Raw genomic sequence first — 23,391 nt, 5'->3', positions numbered from 1 at the left:
GGGTGGGGACATAGAACTTGAGGACCTCGCTCTTCTCCCATGAAAGCCCCCTCTCCATCACAGTGGCTGAGGCAAACCTAGGCATGCCAAAGCTCAGCACAGGCAGCACCCAGGACTCAAGTGCCACAGCTAAAAAGGGGACATACACCTAGAGCAGGGCTGGCAAACTGCAGTCCACAGGCCAGATGCAGCCCAATATCTGTTTCTAATAAAGTTTTATTGAGACACACCCACATACATTTACATGCTACCTACAGATGGTTTCCCAAATGGTCTGCGGAGCCCAAAATATTTACTACTTGGTTCTTCACAGAAAACTGCCATCCCAGGCTTGAGAAGAATTGAGTAAAGCAATTAAGAATGTGAGCTAAGCCAGGCCCGCCTGTAATCCCAGAGGCTCGGGAGGCTGAAGCAGGAGGATTGCATGTTCAGCCTCTGCAACTTACAGAAATCTTGTCTCAAAATAAAAAATAAAAAAGGGCTGGGTTCAAAAAAAAAAAAATGTGAGCTAAGACAGACTGTCTGGGCTTAGTTCTGAGGTCCTGTCTTCTGCTGTTACATGAATGGACCACTCTGGGACTCGTTTCCCTGGCCTCCTCACTGAGCTGCTTCACTGATTACATTGGTTAAAATAAGGAAGAATCCCAGAGTAGGACCTGGCACAGAGCAATTATCACCTTATTCTGGGAAACGCCCCAGGAACTTGGGAATTGAAACTCCTGAGACTCTTGCACTTCTTCATCTCTTCTTTCATTTCCTGCTACACAGCTCTGCGTGGCCCAATAATGCTACCATTGGTCAGAGCTGGAAAAAACCATTCAGACCAATAAATAAATTAGAACAGGGCATAACAGAAATAATGGGCTTATTTCCTTCCAAAATAAATGTCACTAGAACAAACTGTTCACACTGCCAGCCTTATCATTTGTGGATTTATTTGCTGTTTATCTCCCCCTGTATTGGTGACATGATCAATAGTTGCCTGTAAATACCAGGGGTTTATAAGAAGGACCATTTAGGGAATGAAAGATGACCTCTGGTTCCTTCAATGACTTCACACAGGCCTGACCCATGATCATGGGTATTCAGGTTGGCTTTGGGGGATGACTGGAAACTCAGGACATGGGGTGACTGAGTCTGGGCAGGGCTGCCCATGATCCCTGGCTCCAGGCAGGACCTTCAGTGGTATCCGATCTGTGCGCGCAGGTGTGTATCTGTCCATACATGGTCACTTTCAGTCTCTTAGAGCGCATTTCTGCTTCTGAGTCTTCTCCCGCATACCCTGTCCCCCCTCATTGGGTTTCTGTCTCCCTCAACCACACAACACAGAATTCATCCCTTGCAATGAATCCCTGTCCACACCGGGCTGCTGGCGGAGATGTGTAGAACAGAAAGAAGCCCCTGGAAGGACAGACAGTGAGTGGGTCCCTGCTTTGGTGACCCTGTTCCATGTGCAGAATGTCCAGGAAAATGGTCAGTGCTTGAATTTCCAGAAGAGGCTAGTTAGATTCGGAAGTCTGGGCAGGTCCCCTGGGCAGTTTGGGGGTGGGTGGTGAATACAGTGAAATGGAAGAAGCCATTCAGATGGATGAAGCAGCCCCTGGTCTCCTCCTTCCAGGCTCATTCCAAACAGAAAGCACCCCACGTCCTTCCAATGCCATCCTCAACGGCAGCACCAGGATATGAAAGAAGAAAATCCTTGAAAGCCACTGCCGGGAGGGGGAGCTGGCCCCCAAATCGGAGCTGACCCCCCAAGCAGGACCCCCCTCTCTTCATGGGGAGGTCCTTGCAATGCCAGGACTTTACAGGGCTCTCAGCCCCACCCTTCCTGGTCTAGAGAAGGAGAGAAAGTCAACTCTTGTCTGTCTTGGCTCCGGGACAGGTTGTGGCTGAGCCGAAAGGCAGCTGTGTACAGAAGGATCCAGGAAGCAGGAAGAAGCAGACATCCTGGCTCCTAGAGAACCGTGAAGAAACATGACAAGCACGGAGGCCAGGCTGCAGTTCTGTGGTGAAGCATGTGATGAGCGTGCCCGGAGCCCTGGGATCGATCCCCAGCACAGGAAGAAAGAAGGCAGGGACGACGGAGGAAGTCACAACCGAGCGGGAAGACGTTCTGCGAGAACTCTGCGGCTTGGCACCCTGTGGGAATCCTGCCGTGGAGAAGCAGCGGGAGTGAGTGGGACCCACAGATGGGAGGAGACAGGCAGGCACGGCGTGCCTGCAGACCTCTGCTAGACGGGTCCCCTGGCTGCCTGGCACCCCTTCCAGGACAGGCAGGCAGAATCACCCCTGTTTGATAAAGGGAGAAATCGAGGCCCAAGAGGTGTGCCCAATAACACACCACTCCTAAAGCTCAAGCCTGGTCTGTCTGGTCCCCAAAGGCATCCTCTTTCCCAACATCGTAGGCTTTTTGCTATCCTGATCCTATTTTTTTTTTGGTAGGGGAGGTGGGTACTGGGATTGCACTCAGGGGCACCCCATCACTGAGCCACATCCCCAGCCCTATTTTGTATTTTATTTAGAGACAGGGTCTCACTGAGTTGCTTGGGGCCTCTCTTTGGCTGAGGCTGGCTCTGAACCCATGATCCTGTCCCAGCCTCCGGAGTCGCTAGGATTACAGGTGTGCACTGGCGCCTGGCTATCCTGATTCTTTTCAGAGCAGGACTACTGGCACTGGCCCAGCAGCTCAGTCATTCTAGCAGGTCATATCTGCACGGGAGGGGAGATACACAATGGCTAACCAAAGGCCCCCAGCAGGCCAGACTTACAGCACACTTAGCGTTTCCAGGGGGAAAGGCTTCTTTCTCCCGGTTTCCCTAGGTCCATACCAGGGGGAACTCAGATTGGCCTTGCTCGGGTCACATGTTCACTTCTGAACCCATTACAAGGAAAGCCCAGAGCTCTGATTGGTCAGCCCCTCAGGACAGGGCAGAAGACCATGATGGATGAGTCTCCATCCGGGACCACAGGTAGGCATTTAACCTTGACGCCGAGGGTCAGGAGAGGCTTCCCAGAGGAAGTGGTATCTACACTGAGACCTGAAGGATGAGTAGGAGTGATCCAGGCCCATAAACAGAGGACAAGGGACAGGGACTGGCAAGTGAAAAAGACCCAGGGATGCTCCAGAGTGTGACCCCCTCCCAGTCATATCCCCTGTGCCTGGTGCCCCAACTGCTCCCCGCACATGCTCAGAGGAAGCTTCGGGAGTGAAATCCACAGCTGGTTGTGTGGCCTGAGACAAGTTGCTTGCCCTCTCTGAACTTCTATCTCTGTCGGGTGGTCAATCCTCCTGACCATCCAAGGCTTTGTAAGAATCTTAATTCCTTCAGTCTCCAAATATTGATGCTGTACTTCCTCAAGCCTCAGAATAAACCTAGGACTGCAGGACGGATGCCAGGCCTCCTGTGGAAGAGAAAGTGCTTGGGGCTTATGCACACGGCTGACCTGCAGCCAGACAGCAGAAAGGGGCCAGCGGAGGAGGAACACGGAGTAGAGGCCCACAGACAGCCAGGGGGACAGTGGCTCTCCAGTCAGGAAGGGACAGCGCTCGGCAGTTGGTGCCTCCCCACCCCCACAACCCACCCCCTCCTCCCTCCCATCCTGGGAGCGCCCGCCACCCTGGGGCTCTCTGGTTTGTGTCTGGCCAGCCAAGAGCAGTAGGACCTTTCTCCTGGAACTTTACAACCTGAATAACAGGTTGTGACAATCTCTGGCTAGAACAAGGAGAGACATTTTTTCAGGCTTTGGTGGCTTCGGCGGGAATTCCTGCCCCACCCTGTGTACCTTTCCCAGGTGTCCTTCCCCGGCCCACCCCCAGCAGGCCAGTCCTGGGCCCCAGCTGCAGAGCACCCACAGGCTGCCAGAGGGAGCAGGTCGACAGACCGGGAAACCCTCAGGAGCTAAGTGGGCGGCTGGGGACTCAGCCAGGAGGGAAGCCCTGGAAGTCTAGCCAGGACCTGCCACAGCTCCTCCCCACCCCCAACCTGAAGCCACAATCCCTGCTTAGCATGGGTGTGCCAGCAAGAGGCTAGCCCCTGCCCAGGTACGTGCTCTGACCCACTCTGTCCCTCAGTCTTCATTTCAATCTCTCTCTATATGTATATGTGCATCTATCAAGACTCCTTGTTCTTTTTTTGAACCCAGGGGCATTTAACCACTAAGCCTCATCCCCAGTTCTTTTTTTAATATTTTATTTAGGGTCTCACTGAGTTGCTTAGGGTCTCCTTAAGTTGCTGAGGCTGGCTTTGAAATCACGATCCTCCTGCCTCAGCCTCCCAAGCTGCTGAGATGATAGGCGCGCACCACTGTGCCCCAGCAAGACTATTCGTTCTTTACTTTGGTCTCGATTTCATTCTGTAACCCTCTGTCTCCTCCTTTCTCTCTGCTTCTGTGTTGTTCTCTCCCTCTGTCCCTACCTCTCTCCAGACCTCCCTTTCCCCAGCCCACTCCACCCACTCCCTGACTGGATCAACTCTGTCTCTTTGAACACAGGATGTGAGTACCCACATCTGTCTCAGCCTGGACCTACCCTTCCTATCTGTTCTCACAGCTATTTTGGCACCTTTATGTATGAGGGACTCCAAAGAATGGCCTTTAAGGGTCATCCAGGGGGCCTGGGGTTCCTGAGCTATAGGTCACATCCCAAGCACATCCAAAAATCATAATATACTTTTGTATCTGAGAAGAAGAAAAAATGTTGGTAATTTGGATTTCAGGAAGTTCTACAACAACCTGTTTGTGGGTAGAGCCAGGTGACAGATCAGACTTGTAACCTGCAAGACCTTAAAGGAAGAGGGTCAGGCAGAGAGGGGTGCTTTTATAACTTACAAAAGAAGTGCTGTCATTTGAATATGAAGGGCCAGCTCAGCTGAGTGTTGAGCATACACATGGGGAAGCCCAGGGAGGTTGACAGAAGTAGGTGACCAGGGGAAAGAGCGGTTGGGGCAGGGCCAGGGCTAAGCTCAGATCTCCTGTCTCTGACGGGAGTCCTTGGCGGTTGGACTTTGGAGGACATGGCTGTTAAGATGGATTCTTAAGATAAAGAAGATTCTGGGCGGGGAGGGGCAGGGAGAGTGGAGTAGAGTCACAGCAGATGGAGAAAGTCACCTGCTGCCAGAGGCCTGGGGCCTGAGCCCCTGAGCTGTCTGTACAAAGTCAGATCCCAGCACAGTTGCCACCAGCCCTGCCCCACCAGCTCTTAAGTCTCCACAGATTCCCCAGAAGCTTCCAAAGCTGTTGAATCATTCACTGGTAAGAGCCCAGCACCCAGGCGGGAGAAGTATGCCCCAGCCCCTACCCAGACTCAGGAAACGGCCCAAGTTCAGTTTTGAACCCCCCCTGAGACAGACAGTACCAGCCGTGGGACCCTGTGGGGAACGCTGGCGATTCAGTAGCAGGAGCCCTGTGTCCACCTTCTGGCTCTCACCTTTGCAAGCCAGGTAAACATGGACTTGGCCACGACGAGTCTTCCTTACCCCTCCCTAGGAGGAGGTGACAGGTCCACAGCACCAGGCACAGACTCATCCGTCAAATGTGAGTCTGGAGTGTCTTCATTTTGGTACATCAGCCGAGCTCTCTAGAGCAACTACTGCCTGATGGTTTTACTGTGCTGGTCACTTCAATACCTCTGGGCCAGCTGACTGGGAGGGAAGCATGGAGGGCAGGAAGGGAGAATGGACGGGAGAAAGGAAGAAAGGAATGAATGATAGGTGAAATGAATGGATGGATGGGAGAAAGGAAGGAAGGATAAATAGGTGATGGGATGGATGGATGCAAGGATGGACAAATGGATGAACGGATGGGGGGATGGGGGGATGGGGGATGGAGGGATGGATGGATGGATGGAGAGAAGGAAGGAAGGATAAATGGATGGAGGGATGGATGGGTGGAGGGATGGATGGGTGGAGGGATGGATGGACAAATGGAGGGATGGAGAGATGGATGGATGGAGGGATGGATGGAGGGAAGGAACGATAAATGGGTGGATGGATGAATGAATAAATCAAATCCTCCAAGGATCAGTGCCTATCTTTCCTCGACTTTCCAACCTCTGCTCTTAAAAAAAATACAGTGATTTGGATATAAAATTCCAAGGGCACAAGTGGGAGAAAGGTGGAAGCGGAGAAGAAAGGAGAAAATTTGCTGCCCTGATCACATGGCAGGTGGCAAGGAATTGCCTGAAAGGACCAAGATTCCCTTGACTAGAGGCCCCTTCCCTAACCTTTGGTCATTGTCAGGGCCCCGATGGCAGCTTCCAATTTGATCTTCCTCTCTCCACAGGTAAAGGCTGACCCCAAGCCACCTGGCCCCTGGACAGAATGAGAGTGTCAGGTGAGTCATTTTTCTGACATCAGTGTCTGCCCATCCTGGGTTCAAAAGTGGTGTGGTGACTCTGTTCTCAAATGGTCCAGTTAGAAATCCAGGAGGAAACCAATCCAGGCGGGGCGCCTGGGAGGGTGAAGAGACAACTTCCTGCCTCCAAGCTGGAAAACGTCCCCACACGTGCCCCGCTGGCTGGGATCAAAGGGCCTGACCCCATCCTGGAAACACCTGGCCCTGGTTAGAAACAAGGGTGCCATAACTACCTCCAGGAGAACTAGTCTGGGATCCTCAGACCACAGGGCTGGACGCAAGTAAGGTGAGAGCCTTCTAGTCCACACCCTCATGCCAGCCTTATCCGCCCTTTGTACAGACAGGGAAACTGAGGCACCAAACTGCACCTACCCCACTTATATCCCCCAAGCAACTCTGAGGAGCGAGGAGTACTAGTATTGAAGTCAGTTTGCTTCTCTGGGTTCAAACCCCACTTCTGTCATTTCCTGGCCAAATGACCTCGGGAAGCAATGGCCTCTCTGACCCTCAGTCTCCTCATCTGTAAAATGAGGATAATCAACAGGATCAGGGGTTAGTGTGAGAATGAGTTGAGATGAAGTATCTGAAAGCTGTGTATACAGCATTTGCTCTCATCAGGGGTGAGCTGATGCCCCAGGGGATTAGTGTCCAGAGACACACTGTGGCCAAGAAGACAAAGAAGCCCCAGCCCTAATCCCCACCCCACAGGATTCAGGCGGCCTCCACCCCCACACCAAGTACCCACAGGCTACTACAAGGCCACGGAGCTGAGTTCAGGGTCAAGAAGCCAACAGGGAGGGCAGAGGAGGGGCCCGGACAGACTAAGCCTCAAGGGATTTGATTCAGAAGGTGGCAGCAGCTGAAATGAAACCTGCTTTCTAGTCCCCGTAAGGCAAGGGGGTGGGACAGGGAATTCTGGGTGGCCTGTCCCCATGTGTGGGATGGTTTCCCAGTGACTGGCGGGAAGGAAGGTCAGGGGCAGTCTGGCTGTGGGCAGGGGAGGCCAGGAGCTTTGACTTCTCTTGGAGCTACTGAGCATGTCCAAGCGTGGCTATTTGTGGTGGCAGTTGACAGAGAATGTGGGGGGCCAGAACCACCCCTCAACTCACCCTAAAACCTACTTACTCTTTTTTTTTTTTTTTTCGGTAACAGCAATTGAACCCAGGGGTGCTTAACCACCGAGCCACATCCCCAGTCCTTTTTTTTTTTTTTTTAATTTTGAGAGACGTTCTATGTCACTTAGGGCCTCTCTAAATTGCTGAGGCTAGCCTCAAACTTTTAATCCTCCTGCTTCAGCCTCCCGAGCTACTAGGATTATAGGTATATGCCACCACACCCAGCTGAGCCTATCTATTCTTGATGACTATAACGTCCCTGCCAATAAACCACGACCTCTGTGGCAAGGGCATTATTACTGTGTCCACTCTGTGACTGACAAGACTCCAGCACAGAGGCTGAGCTCCTACCCAGGGTTACCCAGCACCATGGCCACCCCGAGCCCTGGATGCCTCCTTCCCAACTTTCCATCTCCAAGAGCATGCCTCCTGCTCTCCTGCATTAGTTCTATATAAAATGCAGACTCCCGGGCCTCATCCCTACAGACTGTCTCTGGAGGTCAAAAGTCCTCTCAGGGATCACAAAATCTGGCAGCATTGTCTCGCCATCTGACCACAGTACGGAGTCACCCCTGGCCCATGGTGTGGTCTGCAGTGTAGATGCAGTCTACACCCGCAGCAGGGGTCTCCAGACTCGGTCTCACTATGGGGATTTGGGAAGAACTCACCTGTGGCCTTGCACGGGGCGCGATGCTCTCATGTCCTGGCAGAGTCCCCTTGCTTCTGCAGGTCTGATTCGCCTCCTGGCCCTCGCCTTTGCCCTGGTGGCCACGTGGATCTTCCTTCGCACTTCCGATAGCTTCAGCACGAGAACCATCCGTCTGCCCCGCTGGATGGGTGAGTGTCTCAGGGCCCGAGACAGGCTCTGCAGACCAGGGCAGGGGCCGGGGACAGAGGTTTCCCTGCATCCTGGGTGACTCGGGTGACCGCATGCACCTGCCTTCTGCAAGCTCTGTGGTGTGGTTTCACATGCATTCTGAGAAAGTCAGAACCACCAAGAACTACCTCCACTGTCAAGTCCAACATCATCCATAGCGATGACCCAGGACAGCTCACGGCTTCCCAAGACAGCAAGAAAGCAGTCACTCCAACTAGCATAACCAGGAAGGTCTGAGGTCCTTCATCTCATCCAATTTTTTTTTTTTTTTTTTGCACTGAGGATTGAACCCACGGGTGCTTAACCACTGAGCCACATCCCCAGCCCTTTTGATATTTTATTTAGAAACAGGATCTCACCGAGTTGCTTAGGGCCTCGCTAAGTTGCTGAGGCTGGCTTTGAACTGGTGATCCTCCTGCCTCAGCCTCCCAAGCTGCTGGGATTACAGGCATCCGCCACCGCACCCAGTCATTCAATTTTTTTTGTTTTTTCAACCATGACCTATGGCCCATGTTGGGATGATTGAGAAGTTTAGAAAATGCTTGCTGGCCACACGTCCCCAGCCCTGGGGACAAGATCTTCATAGAATGAGATGGACTCAGTTGCCTGTGGGCCCAGAGAGATGGACCCAGGTTGGTGCAGAAGCTCAGATCGCGTGTGGAGCTCAGGGTGACCCCACAGGAGAGCGTCTCAGCCCAAGAGGGGAGGAGCAGAGGAGAAAGGGTGCCCCTCAAGACTTTCTCAACTAGTGGGGCTTTAAGAATCAACACCCCCAACCAACAGTCGCCAGGTGTCAAGCTCTGGGTAAGGCCCCAGGGACCCCCAAAATGAGATATATGTGGCCCCTGCTCATGGTCTGAGTCAGAGAACTGAACAGGCGCCATTGCAGAACCCACGAAAACAAGCGTCTTGATGTGATTCGAAGTCTCCAGAACTGATCTCTGTGGCAGGCAATAGACACAGCAGGAAAGACAGCCAATAAGAACCCCCGGTGGTGCGGCTGCGCTAGCACAGGCGTGGAATCACAGCGCCTCGGGAGGTCAAGGCAAGAGGGTCACGAGTTCAAAGCCAACCTCAGCATCTTAGCGAGTCCTTAAGCAACTCAGAGAGGACCTGTCTCTAAATAAAATATTAAAAAGGTCTGGGATGTGGCTCAGTGGTTAAGCACCCCTGGGTTTGATCCTTGGTACCCACCCCCTAAAAAAACACAGTGCTGCACACTGGAAGGATGACTTTCATTTGCATTAGTAGCTCCTACTCTGGGTGCAAATAGCCCCGTTTTATTATTTAATGCATTAATATTGAAGTACATATATTACTATAGCACAAATTATTTTTGTTATTATGATGTTGACAGATAATTGGTTTCCTTTGTAATCCAATCTATTTTATTTTATGCATTTAATAACTTGCCTTCTGTTGGAGAAGGAAATGCCAATTGTCTCAAGGCAAATAGGGATAACTCTATTCTGAGGGAGAGTTCATAGGCTTCCAAACCAGCAAAGGGATCCATGGCATAGAAATTATGTAATTAAGAACTCTTGATTTACCTGGAAAATTAGGCAGTCTTTTCCTGATGGAAGAAACCAACTCAATTCTAACTAGTTTCAATAAAACTAGTTTCAAGGACCCTTGAACAATCCTATGTGATTCAAGGATGTCAAGAATGTCTTGAGACACATAATTGGGAAGTCCACAGGCACTGGCTTCAGGTGTGGCTGAATCCAGCCGCTCCCACAAAGCCTCCCACATCTGTCTCCCCATGTCCTTGGGCTCTGTTCATTGATATTTAACCTCAACAGGTTAGAGACTTCTTCTGTGGGCCTCCTCTCCAATGCAGGCACTATGCCTACCAGCTCTCCAGGGGGACATCTTCTAACCTAGCTGAAAAAGCCTCAGCCTCACTCTTTCTCTCTAAGGACCCAGGGAAGACATTGACCGAGGGAAGGACTCTGACTCTAGAGAAATGTGATAACTGACCCTGGCCCAGCCTGGGTCAGTTGCTACTCCTGGGATAGGGGAGGCAGGAGCTAGGGACACGCTAAGGTGAACAAAAAGCCCCCTAAGGCCCAGGCGGAAAGCATGTGGACCGCGTTGGACCCCCTAAAACAAGAGTGCTCCCTCTCCTGGCATTCCTGTGTCCCCTGGAGCACGATGGGGGACCCAGGAGCCCTGTCCTCTAGGACTTAGTCCCAGCATGACCAGAGACCCGACCTAGAACTGCAGCGAGAGTCGAGATGCAGTAAAAGATGTCGGGAGGTAACCGAGGGCCCCGAGGTCCAGTGCAGCCAGTGGCCACAGTCAGGAGAGAGGCTGCAGCAGGGCCAAACCAACACAGTGGTCCCCAGGGGCAGGGCCGGCCCCTTACAGACGACCTCACTGAACCCTCCCCACAGCTGAGGAACCCGGGGCTCAGAGAGGTCAAAGTCACCCACGGTCACACAGTAGGCGCTAGGGTTCAGCCGGCAGGACTCTCAGGGCCCAGCCCAGCTTTTCTATAAACACGCGAATCATGTACCTGTGTGTGGGGCGGGGGGTGGGGGGTGCTCAAGCGTGTGCATGAGTGTGTGCACGTGTGTGCGCATGTGTCCACGTACGTGTGTGTCCACGCGTGAAGAGGTGACAGCAGCAAGTGAGAGTGTTCAGACCAGGGGGACTGCTAGACTATGTCGACAGAGCCATTTTATTTATTTTATTCTTTTGGTACCAAGCACTGAACTCAGGGGCACTTAACCACTGAGCCACATCCCCAGCTCTTTTTTGTATTTTATTCAGAGACAGTTGCTTAGGGCCTCGCTAAGTTGCTGAGGCTGGTTTTGAACTCGCCGTCCTCCTGCCTCCAGCCTCCTGAGCTGCTGGGATGACAGGCGTGCACCACCACGCCCAGCGACAATCCCTTCTCATGTGCCCAGCCCCCAACCTCCCCAATGCAGGAAGCAAAAGTGCCCTCTCTAACCAGGCTCTCTTCTCTCCAGCAGACATGGCGCCCAAGGACATCGGTGAGTACCCAGAATGCCCCGTCTGCCGCCGGCAGGTGTTCCCTGGGTCTGTATTCCCAGCGCTGCAGGTCCCAGAGAAATCTAGGCGCCCAGAGTCCAGCCAGCCTGCCCCTCTAGGGCCGCCCGGCGGGGCCTTCTGAAACCCTGCACGCCCTGGGGCAGGGTGGCCCTCACTCAGCCACAGAAGGGACAGGCTCAGCCGTCTCACTCCTCCATTCTTCCTGGTGGGCCCTGGCCACACCTCACTCACAGCTGCCTGGGAGCCCGAGGCGGGCGCTGTGCTCTTTATCACACTCTCAATGACCCCGGGCTTAGCTCAGCTCTGCACAGCACCAGCAGCCACGTGGGCACCACAGGTTTGGTGCTGCCACCCTCCGAACAGGAGGGTGCAACGGTCTGCTGGGGTAGAAATGCCCAATGCGCCCCTACAGGAGGGGAAAGCACTCTGGGCTCCAGGCAGGGCACCCCTCCACCAGAAGATGCAAGGGAGGCTTCAGGGAAGAGGTGGCCTCTCTGCGGGGTCTCCTAGATGACAATGGCCTATGCCAAGGGATGCATGGGACTCCAACGGAGGCCCAGCCCACGTGCACAGCGGGAAGAGAGCTCAAGGCAGGCAGATGCCCTGAGAGCCTTGGATGCCAGCCACTGCGGGCACTGGATAGGCATTCAGCAAGGCCCTGGGCTCCCCGGAGGCAGAGGAGGTGAAAGGGAGGGATAATGATAGTCAGAAGGACAACAAAGTGTTTCCTGGGTCCCAGACTCTGCATCGTGCAAACACTGCACACGGGTGCTGTGATTATCTCCTTTTTTTTTTTTTTTGGTGCCAGGGATTGAACCCAGGGGTGCTTAGCCACTGAGCCACATCCCCAGCCCACTTTTATATTTTATTTAGAGACAGGGTCTCCCCGAGATGCTCACCAAGTTGCTGAGGCTGGCCTTATACTTTCAATCCTCCTGCCTCAGCCTCCCAAACTGCTGGGATTACAGGTGTGAGCCACCATGCCAGGCTTAATTATCTCCTTTCTAGAGGGGAGAAAACTGAGGCTTAGAGAGTTGAGACATCCCAGTCAAGGCCACGTAGCTCTGGTGGGGAGTGGGAGTCAAACACCCCCCCACCCACCCCGTCTGGCACAGGTCCTCAATAGCTCTTTGCATGAGGCCATACCCCCAGGTCCTCTGTCTCCCTTCCCAACATGGTGGTGACTCTGAAGAGGGACTTTCCCCAGACGGAGAAGCCCAGGGCACTGTGGGGATTACAGAGAACAAAAATGATAAGAAGGAACACAAACCACTCACCCTACACCCTTAACCCATCTCCCCAAAGTCTCCTCAATCAGATTCTGAAGCAGACACAGAGACTTGCAGCACCTCAGAAGAAACGCTTAGACATGGTCTGCTGGGGGAATGGCAAAGTCAAGCTCACGTGCATCCTCCCACCCTGCCAGCTGCCAGGACAGACATCACTAATCCATCCCTGCACCTGCATCCTTTCCCTCCAGGCCCACAGGCAGCCTCAAGACCTTCATGGTTAAACTTCTATCAGTAGGCCCAATTCACACTTAGGAGAAAACCTATTGGACCACCCTGATCTAAACTAATTCCCTGCTCTCCTAATTGGCAAAGAGAGGTAGGAAGATTTCTGGCAAGTCACACATCAGGTTAGAAGAGCAACTCCAGATTCCTGACCCACCTTCCCACCCAGCCAGAGCTCCCCCAAAACACACCAGCTCCAGGCCCTGAACAATAAGCCAAGGTCCCCAGAGGGCTTGGGCCTCAGGGTTTGGAGTAGCCAAAATCCAGGAAGCGCATCCAGCTCCCAATGGCTGAGACCCCCAGGCACCACCTCCCTCCATCCAGCTGCCTGACTGTGAAGGCTAGGTGGTCAGAAAATCAATTCTGGAAAAGCCTACTGAAGCAGGGCTGTTGACAGCGGGTTTATCAGACTTAGCTGCAGTTGATGAGGCTCTGAGCAAACTCCAGGGGTCGTCTCCAGGGCCCAGAGTCAACCCCCACTCCCTGCACAGGTGAGGACCTCTGGTCTCACCAAGAGCAAAGTAGCCTCTCAGGTAGCTGGAGGTGGGGACCCTAAGGTTCAGAGAAAAGAGGAGCCACACCCTGGCGGAGGCCCTATGTTTTAGTTAACTTTTTCACTGCTGCGACTAAAGGATCTGACCAGAACAATTTTAGGGGAGGAAAAGTTTATTTGGGGGTTCACAGTTTCAGAGGTCTCAGTCCATAGACTGCAGGCTCCATTCCTCAGGGCTCCAGGTGAGGCAGAACATCATGGAGGAAGAGTGTGGTGGAGGGAAGCAGCTCACATGGTGATCAGGAAGCAGAGAGAGACTCCACTCTCCAGATACAGATGTATACCCCAAAGCCACGCCCCCAAGCCACGCCCCCCAAAGCCACGCCCCCAATGCCCACCTCCTCCAGCCACACCCACCTGCCTCCAGTCACCACTCAGTTAATCCCATCAGGGATTCATGCACTGACTGGGTTAAGGTTCTCACAACCCAGTCATTTCTCCTCTGCACCTTCTTATGTTGTCTCCCATGTGAGCTTCTGGGGGACCCCTCACATCAAACCATAACACCCTGTCCCCTACATGGCTTCCCAGGACAGCCCTTCCTGGGTGTCCCCGCTCCCTGCCCTGGCTCTCTGAATGATATCACCTGCCTTGCCCTCAGGTACACCCAGCAGGTGCATGTGCTGAAACCAGGGGAGGGGGCATCTAGGAAAGGCATTTCTCTTCAATCGCCAGGGCTCCCCACTTAGCGGAGGGACCCCAAGCCCAGCAGGGAGCCCCAGCGTGGGCTCCAGTCCTTCCCATAAGCTCACTCGCCTTGTGCCAGTGAGTCATGACCCAATAAAGGGGTACATTCTCCAGATTCATTGAAAGGCTCCCTCGAGGACAGCAAGGGCCCAGGGGACCCTACCTCTGCTGACTGCTCTGTCCCTCGAGGCCTGAGCTCAGCCCAATCTAAAAGGCAGGTGTGTTCACCCAGTGAAGATTTATTGTGTTACTCTAGGTCAGGCCCAGGAGTGACTGGGATGATTTAACAAGATCATAAACAAAGTGCTCGCACCACGCCTGCTCCCAGCAAGCCCTCGGAATGTGCCAGGGTCCTTCAGGAAGCCATGGGTTTGCTCCAAAGCACACACTGGCAGAGGGCCAGGGAGAGTGGCAGCCCCGCCCCTGAGCTCCCTTTGACGGTGGCCATGTTCGCCCAGTCCTCCTGATGGCCGCCTTCCCAACTGTCCTGTGGTGCTTAGAGGTACGTGTCAGGGTAACCCTGAACCCGCCAGGCAGAAAACATGACATCCGGTTCGCAGTGAGCCCATTGATCGAGCCTCAGCATCTGCAGCATGGGGTCCACATCTCCTGCCAGGTGCGACTCCTGCTCCCCAGATGTGCCCCCACCAGGGTCTCAGTAAGAGGCACAATCAACAGAGGCGCCACACAGTGGGTGCCCAGCAGGTTCCAAGCACCCAGAGGGAGGGCTGCACCGCCTACCTGTGATTCCCTGTTGTCTCCCAGGGTCTGGCACTTAGTAGGTGCTCAGTAAATGAGTCATGAGTGCATGAACCGTGAGGGGAAGAACTAATCTGTACTATTCTTTTTGTGGTGCTGGGGACAATCTGTACTATTAAGTTGTATTTATGGTTCCTCTTGAGGAACCGGAGAGAAGGCACCACCACGGTTACCCATTTTACGGATGAGAAAGTTGAGGTGCAGGAGTTTCAAGACTTCCCCAAAGGAACCCAGCTAGAGAGGGGCACCCCTCCCTGCAGGCTGACCACCCCCCACCCCTCGCAGGAGGCCTCAGGTGCCTCATGAGGCTGCTGCGGTCCCGGGTTTCTCAAGGGAATCCCTTCTGCATGGTGACTCTGGTTATCAGCCACCTCTCACTGTTCCACACAATAACAGGGCTGGGGCTAGGATGGGAAGTTGGGAAATTTACCCTGGGGTGGCCAGACACACAGCCAGCGTCCTGTGCACCTTGACGCGGGTCAGTAGAGACAGCGCAGAGCTCAGGACGGAGCAGATCTCCCAGACTCAAGGCTCCGCAGCCTCCAAGCTTGTTCTTGAGGCTGCCGGACTCTCTTCCCGGGACCTCTCCCCAAACCACCGCCCACCAAGCCTGATCTGTTCCCTCCCCAGAAATCAAGAAGACCAAGTGTGGTCTCAGCAAGCCCTGCCCCTTCAACTACTTTGCGTTTAGAATCTGCAGCGGGGCTGCCAACGTCGTGGGCCCCTCCATGTGTTTCGAAAACCAAATGTAAGTACCCAAAGGGCGCCTGTGCGTCCTTTCCTGCATTTCCTTCCTTCCTGAGAAAACCGGGGTCCGGGTGAACAGGCCTGCCAGGCCAGCCCACCTTTCCCCAGGCTGCACTTCACTCCTGGTGTGGAAATCACAGGGAACAGTCATCCAGAGAATTTCCTGGCCCCACACACCTGGCTTTGAACTTCACTGCCAAGTCTCCGAAAGCCCCAAAGGCAGAGCAGGATTAGAAGTCAGGACTAATGGCCAAGTTGCTGGGCTTCCTCTGAAAGAGGATGCCTGCAGGAAGGGTTCAAGAACAAGGCTAGATGTAGCATCACTGGGAGCGTCCACCAGGTACAGGAAAGAGACTGCACCGTTTATCCAGGATAGTAAAGTCCTGCGACAAGAAGTTCATCCTCTGAAAGACAGATAGTCACATGGCTCAGGATTCTGAACCTAAACAGAATTTGGCTAGACAAAACAAGGAACTTACTGTTTAGATACTGGTTCATGTATCTAAAAGACCAGAGTTAGCAGGCTTCAGGAATAGCTAGATCCAGGTGTTCAAACTATCTCACCGGGACTCCCTCTTAGACCATCTGCAACTGTTTTCCTATCTCTTAGCTTCAACTTTTTTTTTCTCTACTGTAAATGCACTTCTCTGTGTGGTTGAAAAGAGAAGCCACCATCCTAATTGACAGGTTAACCCAGCCTAGCACCCCTGTGGGAGAGAGCTTCCCTGTCTGAATCACCCCTGCCAAAGACCGAGACTGGGTCTCATTGCTGGCCCTGGGTCCCATGACCATGCCTGGCCCAATCACTGCTGGTCCAGGCCGGGGAGAGAGATCAGTCCCAGACACTGCCTGGTCTGAGAGGAACAGCTCTCCCAGGGAATACCAGGAGACAGGGGTGTGGCTAGCTGTGCTACCTGTGGGGGACCAGAGTCCCAGACAAGGACCCCACCTCTTCCCTGAGCAGGCCGTTCTAGGCTCAACCTGTCATGAGCAACTCCTCAGAGTCCAGCCCAGCTCTAGCTTCCTGGAGAAAACAGATGGCCCAGGTCAGTTGGTCCGTGTGTTTCCCGATGCTTCTACAGCACAACCCCTGGGCAGCAGCAAGGTGTGTTCCTCGCTCAGGACCAAATGGATTTTGGTTTTGTTCTTTGTCTTTAGTATCATGAGTCCTGTGAAGAACAACGTGGGCAGAGGCCTAAACATCGCCCTGGTGAACGGTGAGTTGCCAGAAAGTCCCCACCACTCTCTTAGCGCCCAGGAGGGCAGGTGGCCGCCGCCTCTTCCTTGAAAAGACATTGGCTCAGCCCCTGCCACCATCGGAGCCGTCCTGTAGAGCTCAGGAGGGCTGCACAGCTGGCCTGGGGGACAGAGGGTCTCAGAGTCTTGCCATATGCTTCCATCCCAGGAGGATTCATTTCTCCTAGGAAATGGAACCCAATCTCAAAGCCACCCCAGTCCAACAGCCACACACGCAGCCTTAGGGGACAACCAAGGATGATATGAGGTCACACACAGAGTGCACGCCTTCATTCGTTCTAATCAACAAATATGGACGGCAGCTACGGTGGGCCAGGCCCTGCCCAGGGGCTGGAGACAGCTGTCAACTAGGACAGTCCCTGGCTGCACCTTCCCTGTGGGTGTCCCGGCTAGGAAGCAGGAATGGGGTGTGGGGCCCGGCAGGGGTAAGAGCCACGTGGTCAGAGGTTGGCCCAGAGAAACGTGGGCGTGGCTCCTCAGGCAGAGGCAACCTGGCCCTGCCCGGATTGGGGAAGGGGCGAGGGAGGGGCGGGGCCTGTGATTGACACCGGGTCTTTCTGGCTAAAACCTGGAAGCAGGCCAGCAGGGGAATGAGGAGCTCAGCACCCTGCCTAGTGTGAACTGGAAGCTGAAGGCACGAAGGAGTCATGCAAAGGCTTTGAGCAGGGCCTGAGGGGCCAGGCTTCCATTCCAGGAATCTCCTTTCAGCCTGGAATGGGGAAGCTGGAGGCAGGGAGGCCCTGGGGGAGCCCCATGGTCTCCATAACCAATCATCTCCAGCAAGGGAGGAGCAGGAGGCCAAATTGCAGCCACACTGGATTTATAAAGTCAAGTAAGGACCGGGTGGTCTGGCCCCACCCAAGCCCTCCTCTCTGCCTTCAGCTCTCAGTCAGGGAATAGGGGTCATTTCTTTTTAAGGGCCACTTCCTGGGACCAAGGTCTGGGCAAATGGGGACATAGGTGTGTTTTAGTCAGCTCTTTCACTGCTGTGATTAAAAGACCCAACCAGAACAATTTTAGGGGAGGAAAAGTTTATTTGGGGGCTCACGGTTTCAGAGGTCTCAGTCCATAGACAGCAGGCTCCATTCCTCGGGGCTCGAGGTGAGGCTGAACATCATGGAGGAAGAGTGTGGTGGAGGGAAGCAGCTCACATGGTGATCAGGAAGCAGAGAGGGACTCCACTCTCCAGATACAAATATAGACCCCAAAGCCACGCCCCAAAGCCTCGCCCCCAAAGCCACGCCCCAAGTCACGCCCCCAATGCCCACCTCCTCCAACCACACCCCACCTGCCTCCAGTTACCACCCAGTTAATCCCATTGGGGATTAATTCGCCGATTAGGCTAAGGCTGCAACCCAACCATTTCTCCTCCAAACCTTCTTGCATTGTCTCACGTGTGAGATTTTGGGGGACACCACATGGAAACTATAGCAGAGTGTAAGGGATGCGCAGGAAGAATAATGCCAAATTTGTGTGTGATGTGACCACACAGAGGAAGTGGCAGGATAGGATGGGCCTGCACTTTATTCTTGGAGGTAACCATTTTTCCCTCTGCCCCAAAAAAAAAAAAAAAAAAAAACCCTGCTGGGTCAGACCTAAGATCAGGGCCTGGAGTAGGATGACTAAGAGACTACCCATCCATTCTCACAGCCTTGGCCTCAGCACAGGGGTTGCCAGAGCCTCCTCAACATCTATAGCAGCTCAATTCACAATAGCTAAGCTGTGGAACCAACCTAGGTGTCCTTCAACAGAGGAATGGATAAAGAAAATGTGGTGCAGATATGCAATGGCATATTACTCAGCCATAAAGAAGAATGAAATGATGGCATTAGCCAATAAATGGATGGAACTGGAGACTATCGTGCTAAGTGAAATAAGCCAATCCCAAGAAACCAAGGCTGAATGTTCTCTCATATGCTGATGCTAACACACACTACGGTGGGGGAGGGAAGAATAGAAGTCCATTGGATTAGACAAAGGGGAATGAAGGGAAGGGAGGGGGATGGGAATAGGAAAGACAGTGGAATGAATGGTCGTCACTTTCCCATGTTCCTATGTGAACACACGACCAGTGAAACTCCACACCATGTCCAACCATGAGAATGGGAAGTCGCACTCCATGTATGTAGGATGTGTCAGATGCACTCTACTGTCGTGAGTAACTAAAAAGAACAAACAAAAGGGGGAAGTGTCAGGATGGCAGCTCAGGTCAGCCGCCAAGCCCTCTCCACACATGCCAGACCCCAGAAGACTGTGGGGGACCTCAACTGCCATCGCCCCAATGTGGCTCCTGCTGCGGGTGAGCTGGTGAGGCCTGTGGAGTCCAGGAACCTGAATTTCTCTTCCCCTCAATGGGATCCCATCTGAGAAAACCTCTTTGTGCACTCCCCACAGGGAGACCTTCCCTGACACTCACAAAGCCAGAAAGACAAAAAATAACCATCAAGGACAATTAGAGCTAACATGGACCCATCCCTTCCTGCATGCTAGCTACTTCATCGGCCTCCTCCCTACACTAGAATCCAGCAGTGCTCCATAGCTCCATTTACCAGGTAGGAAATAGGCTCAGGAAGGGTAAGCGACTTGCCCAAGGTCACACAGCACTCTCCAGAGCTGGCCGACTCACAGATCTTCATCACTCAGCTCCACTACCTCCTTCCACTCGAAATGTCCCCAGGCAGGATCGCTGTGGGAAAGTGCAACTGATCATCTCAGGGCCTCAGGATCCTGGTCCATATCATGAGCCAGAAGCATAAGATCAATAGTTCTGAACCTTTCAGTGGGCGGAGATTCCTCTGAGAATGGTGCCGATGATGCTCTGCATCCCCCACCCCAATTCCAGAACAATCCACAAACGTACACGATCTCAAAAGGAGTTTCAGGAGTCCGTAGACCCGCCACCTTCCAGGGACACCCCCCTCCACCCCCTAGGGAAAGCCCTGGGTGGATACTGCGAGGCTCTGAGAATGTTGGGGCTGCTTAGCCAGCCCGGCGGCACCTGCGGCTACCGACGGCTTCAGCAAGCCACAGAGCCGCCATCTCCTCTGCAACACCCCCATCTAGTGGTGAAGAGTGAGAACTGCGACTTCCCTCCGGAACACCGGGTTCCGGGGAGAACTGGGGCTTTTGCCCCCGCCCATCACAAAACCCACAAGAGCAATTCAGGATCCCGGACTCTGGGGAACAGCACCAGTCAGCCCCACTGCAAAGCCCTTTGCCTTCAGAAGCTGGAAGACTCGAGTTACGGGTTTTCTATGTAGGTGGGAATAACGTTGACGATCGTCTTTTTTTTTATTATTATTGTCTTACAGCTAAAATGTACCTTGTGCATCTGCTATTTTAAAACTCTCACTTAGTTCCCATTGTACACATGCAAAAACTGTACACGATGCCAAGCCCTGTGTTAGCAAGGGGCAGGACAAAACACAGACTCACGTTGTTTTCTTCCAGAGACGCCCATCCATTCTGTTTTTGTACCTCTCAGCTCAGCCCAGCAATTTTTATTTTTTTTAGTTTTTGGTACCAGGGATTGAACCCAGGGACGCCCAACCACTGAGCCCCATCCCCAGCCCTTCTTCATATTTTATTTAGAGACAGGGTCTCACTGAGTTGCCTAGGGCCTCGCTAAGTTGCTAAGGCTGGCTTTGAACTTGCGATCCTCCTACCTCAGCTTCCCGAGCTGCTGGGGTGACAGGTCTGCACCACTGCATCAGGCTTCAGTCCAGCAATTATTGAGCACCTAATGTGGTCCTCCATGCTCTTCCCAGGTCCTGATTTTATTTGATTCTTATTCTATTTTTAGGCTTTAGGCTACCCAGTACCAACTTTGAGCAAAGTGAGCAGGCAGAACGGTTCACATTACAGGAAGTGACAGTTCTGCTCCTCTTACCCTCTAGGAACGACGGGAAAGGTGCTGAGGAAGAACTCATTCGACATGTACTCCGGAGGTAGGCGCCTCTGTCGGCACTGGTATCCTGGGGTGGGCTGAGCCCTTTCCCGTGCCTGGGGAGCCGTGGTCGCAGGCACGGTGGGGTTGAGGCTATTCCTGCTGCTGTCCTGTGGTCTTCGTTGGGATCCCCCAGGCACAGATCCTAAGACAAGGACTCAAGCGCAATGGTTTCCTTGACAGGTGATCCCAGGAAACATCCATAGCAGGGTGGGGAAGAGAAACGGGGAGAGAAGGAAGCCAACACAGAGTGTTATCGGGTCAGTTAAGAAGCCAGTGTCCAGTACCCCTCAGAGACAGCCCGATGGGGGCCGGGAGCTGGGTGCTCATAGCCCTGGTTCCCAGAACTTCCGGCCTGTGCTCAGAGGGCTCAAAGAAATGCCCAGGCTGGCAGCTGGGGCCAGACACACATGCACTTGAAAGGACGAGGGCAGCGGGCCCTCTGTCTGTACCCACTTGACCTCTGCCAGGAAAACATACTCGAGTTCAAGGTCACAGGGAGGAATCTCCAGGGGACCCAACAACAGGATCCAGAAAGGACCTCTCTGAGGCTCACACTCTGCATCCTTCTGCAGAGGTCCTTTCTTCTCTGTCTGCACGGACGTGCTTTTTGACTTCTCTGTGCACGTGGCTGCCCCTTAGGAAGTCACTGACCCTCTTACCTTAGCATGGCTAGGTAGGACAAGGCACTGCTCCCCCAGCCCCAAACTAGAATCCCAGACATCTAAGTTCCTCTGCCATCATGATCTTCAAATTATTATTATTATTATTAATATTATTATTATTTTGGTACTTTGCACTCTCGATCCTCCTGCCTCAGCCTCCCAAGCTGCTGGGGTGACAGGTGTGCACCACCACACCCGGCACAGTCTTCAAATTCTTAATATTTTTTAAATAAAAGCCCTGTTTTCATTTTGCCCTAAACTTAACAAGTTATGTAGCTAATTCTGCTAACAATCTGTGATTCCATTAAAGAGCATTTACTGTAGGTCCAAGTTATTGCCACACTTACCTTTTACAAAGATGCTCTGACCAGGGCTATCACTCATCCTCGTTTGACAGATGTAGCCCATGCCTTAACCTCTAGGCCCCTTTTTCCCAGACATCAGCAGTTCAAGGGCCTCTTTCTCAATTTGTACTGTATCCAGAATACCACCTATATTGCTGGTACTTTCCTTTAAAGTGGCTCATGTTTTTCCTCTTTTTCTTGGGGCAGTGGGTACCAGGGATTGAACTCAGGGGCACTCAACGACTGAGCCCCATCCCCAGCATTATTTTGTATTTTATTTAGACACGGGGTCTCACTGAGTTGCTTAGGGCCTCACTCCATAAGTTGCTGAGGCTGAACTCACAATCCTCCTCTCTCAGCCTCCCGAGCTGCTGGGATTACAGGTGTACACCACCAGACCTGGATTTCCCTCTTTCTCTCTTTTTTTTTTTTAAACCTAAATAAATAATATCTTAAATGGGAACTCTATCATTGTCCTAAGTAGAAAGCCATCATCACTTGCTACATAGGGAAGGGAACCATAAAAATTAAAAAATATAATGGCAACCAATCAGCGGATTTCAGAGCTCACGGGTCTCCCCACATACTAAAGCTAGGCCTGTTCAGCAGAGAGATGGACAAGTTCAAGGTGGTGTTTCGGACACAGCTGAGCCTGGCTCCCTGGTGCAGCAAGAGAGCGAAAGGGACACCTACCCGGTCTCAGTTGTCAGAGGCCACCCAGGGTACCATCCAACTCAGCACAGACAGTCCAAGTGTCAGCCGACAGAGACGGGGTCAGAGATGTGCCAAAGAGCCCAGAAGTCCTGAGAGATGGGGTCCTCGGCCCCCTGGAGGAGACCTTTAACCAGTGGCTGTGATGTGGCTGCATGTCACATAGTACCCTGGGGATTTTAAATGCCAGCATCCACCCCAGATCCCTGAGTGAAGGCCCTCACTGCCCACGACAAGGGCCGCAGCAAGCTCCGCCCGAGGACACCGCCTTGCGCTGACTCCCAGTCCTGAGTCATTAGGTCCCTAGGAGAAAATGGGAGTGATGGGCAGTCGCTGCCCCTGGGTGAACGGCACCCGCTTTTCTTCCTGCCTGCAGATGCCAAGCTCCTGGTGAACTTCCTGAAGGAAATTCCACGGGACACCCTGGTGCTGGTGGCCTCCTATGATGACCCGGGGACCAAGTAAGTGAGAAACGCCGCCTGCCTGGCCGCCAGGTGTTGCAAACCACCCCCCCACCCCCGCCCACCCAGCTGCCAGCTGCACCTGCTGGCGACCTTCCCTAAGGAAATCAGCAGGCAGGTGCAGAGAGGTCCTGGGAGGGTCGGGGAGAAACGGGAAATGGTCCCCACCCCCCAGGAACAGCTGACTGGTTACAGAAATAATAACAGGGTGACATATGATATGTTCTTATAGGAAGATACACGACATCAAAAATGGTAGAGCACGCCTGTCACCCCAGGGTCTCGGGAGGCTGAGGCAGGAGGATTGCAAGTTCCAAGCCAGACTCAGCAAAAGCAAGGCGCTAAGCAACTGGCTCAGACCCTGTCTCTAAATAAAATACAAAATA

The 23,391-nt window shown here is 53.2% G+C and overlaps 2 protein-coding genes across 5 annotated transcripts in view; both read left to right on the top strand.

Annotated features, from left to right (window-relative positions):
- FAM3D (FAM3 metabolism regulating signaling molecule D) overlaps nucleotides 1-23,391 on the top strand; it is a 31,343-nt gene that overhangs the window by 5,158 nt on the left and 2,794 nt on the right. The window contains exons 1-8 of one of the 4 annotated variants that reach the window (XM_079114450.1): nucleotides 1,946-2,172; nucleotides 6,280-6,330; nucleotides 8,196-8,303; nucleotides 11,322-11,342; nucleotides 15,505-15,622; nucleotides 16,780-16,838; nucleotides 20,775-20,825; nucleotides 22,921-23,005. In XM_079114450.1, the coding sequence (XP_078970576.1) occupies nucleotides 6,318-6,330; nucleotides 8,196-8,303; nucleotides 11,322-11,342; nucleotides 15,505-15,622; nucleotides 16,780-16,838; nucleotides 20,775-20,825; nucleotides 22,921-23,005 (455 nt within the window). In that variant the 5' untranslated portion in view covers nucleotides 1,946-2,172; nucleotides 6,280-6,317. Of the gene's footprint in view, nucleotides 1-1,945; nucleotides 2,173-3,619; nucleotides 4,043-4,137; nucleotides 5,251-6,279; nucleotides 6,331-8,195; nucleotides 8,304-11,321; nucleotides 11,343-15,504; nucleotides 15,623-16,779; nucleotides 16,839-20,774; nucleotides 20,826-22,920; nucleotides 23,006-23,391 lie in introns of those variants that run through there. The other 3 variants (XM_079114449.1, XM_079114452.1, XM_079114451.1) reach the window with 3 other exon arrangements.
- FAM107A (family with sequence similarity 107 member A) overlaps nucleotides 12,040-23,391 on the top strand; it is a 68,941-nt gene continuing 57,589 nt past the window's right edge. Inside the window, exon 1 of the mRNA XM_079114446.1 lies at nucleotides 12,040-12,055. The gene's annotated coding sequence lies outside the window, so the exon portion shown is untranslated. The remainder of the gene's footprint in view (nucleotides 12,056-23,391) is intronic.

Source organism: Sciurus vulgaris (assembly GCF_902686455.1).
Source record: "Sciurus vulgaris genome assembly, chromosome: 16".
Classification (NCBI taxonomy): domain Eukaryota; kingdom Metazoa; phylum Chordata; class Mammalia; order Rodentia; family Sciuridae; genus Sciurus; species Sciurus vulgaris.
The sequence above is the reverse complement of the archived record's forward strand: the minus strand, read 5'-3'. Positions and strand labels throughout refer to the sequence as shown.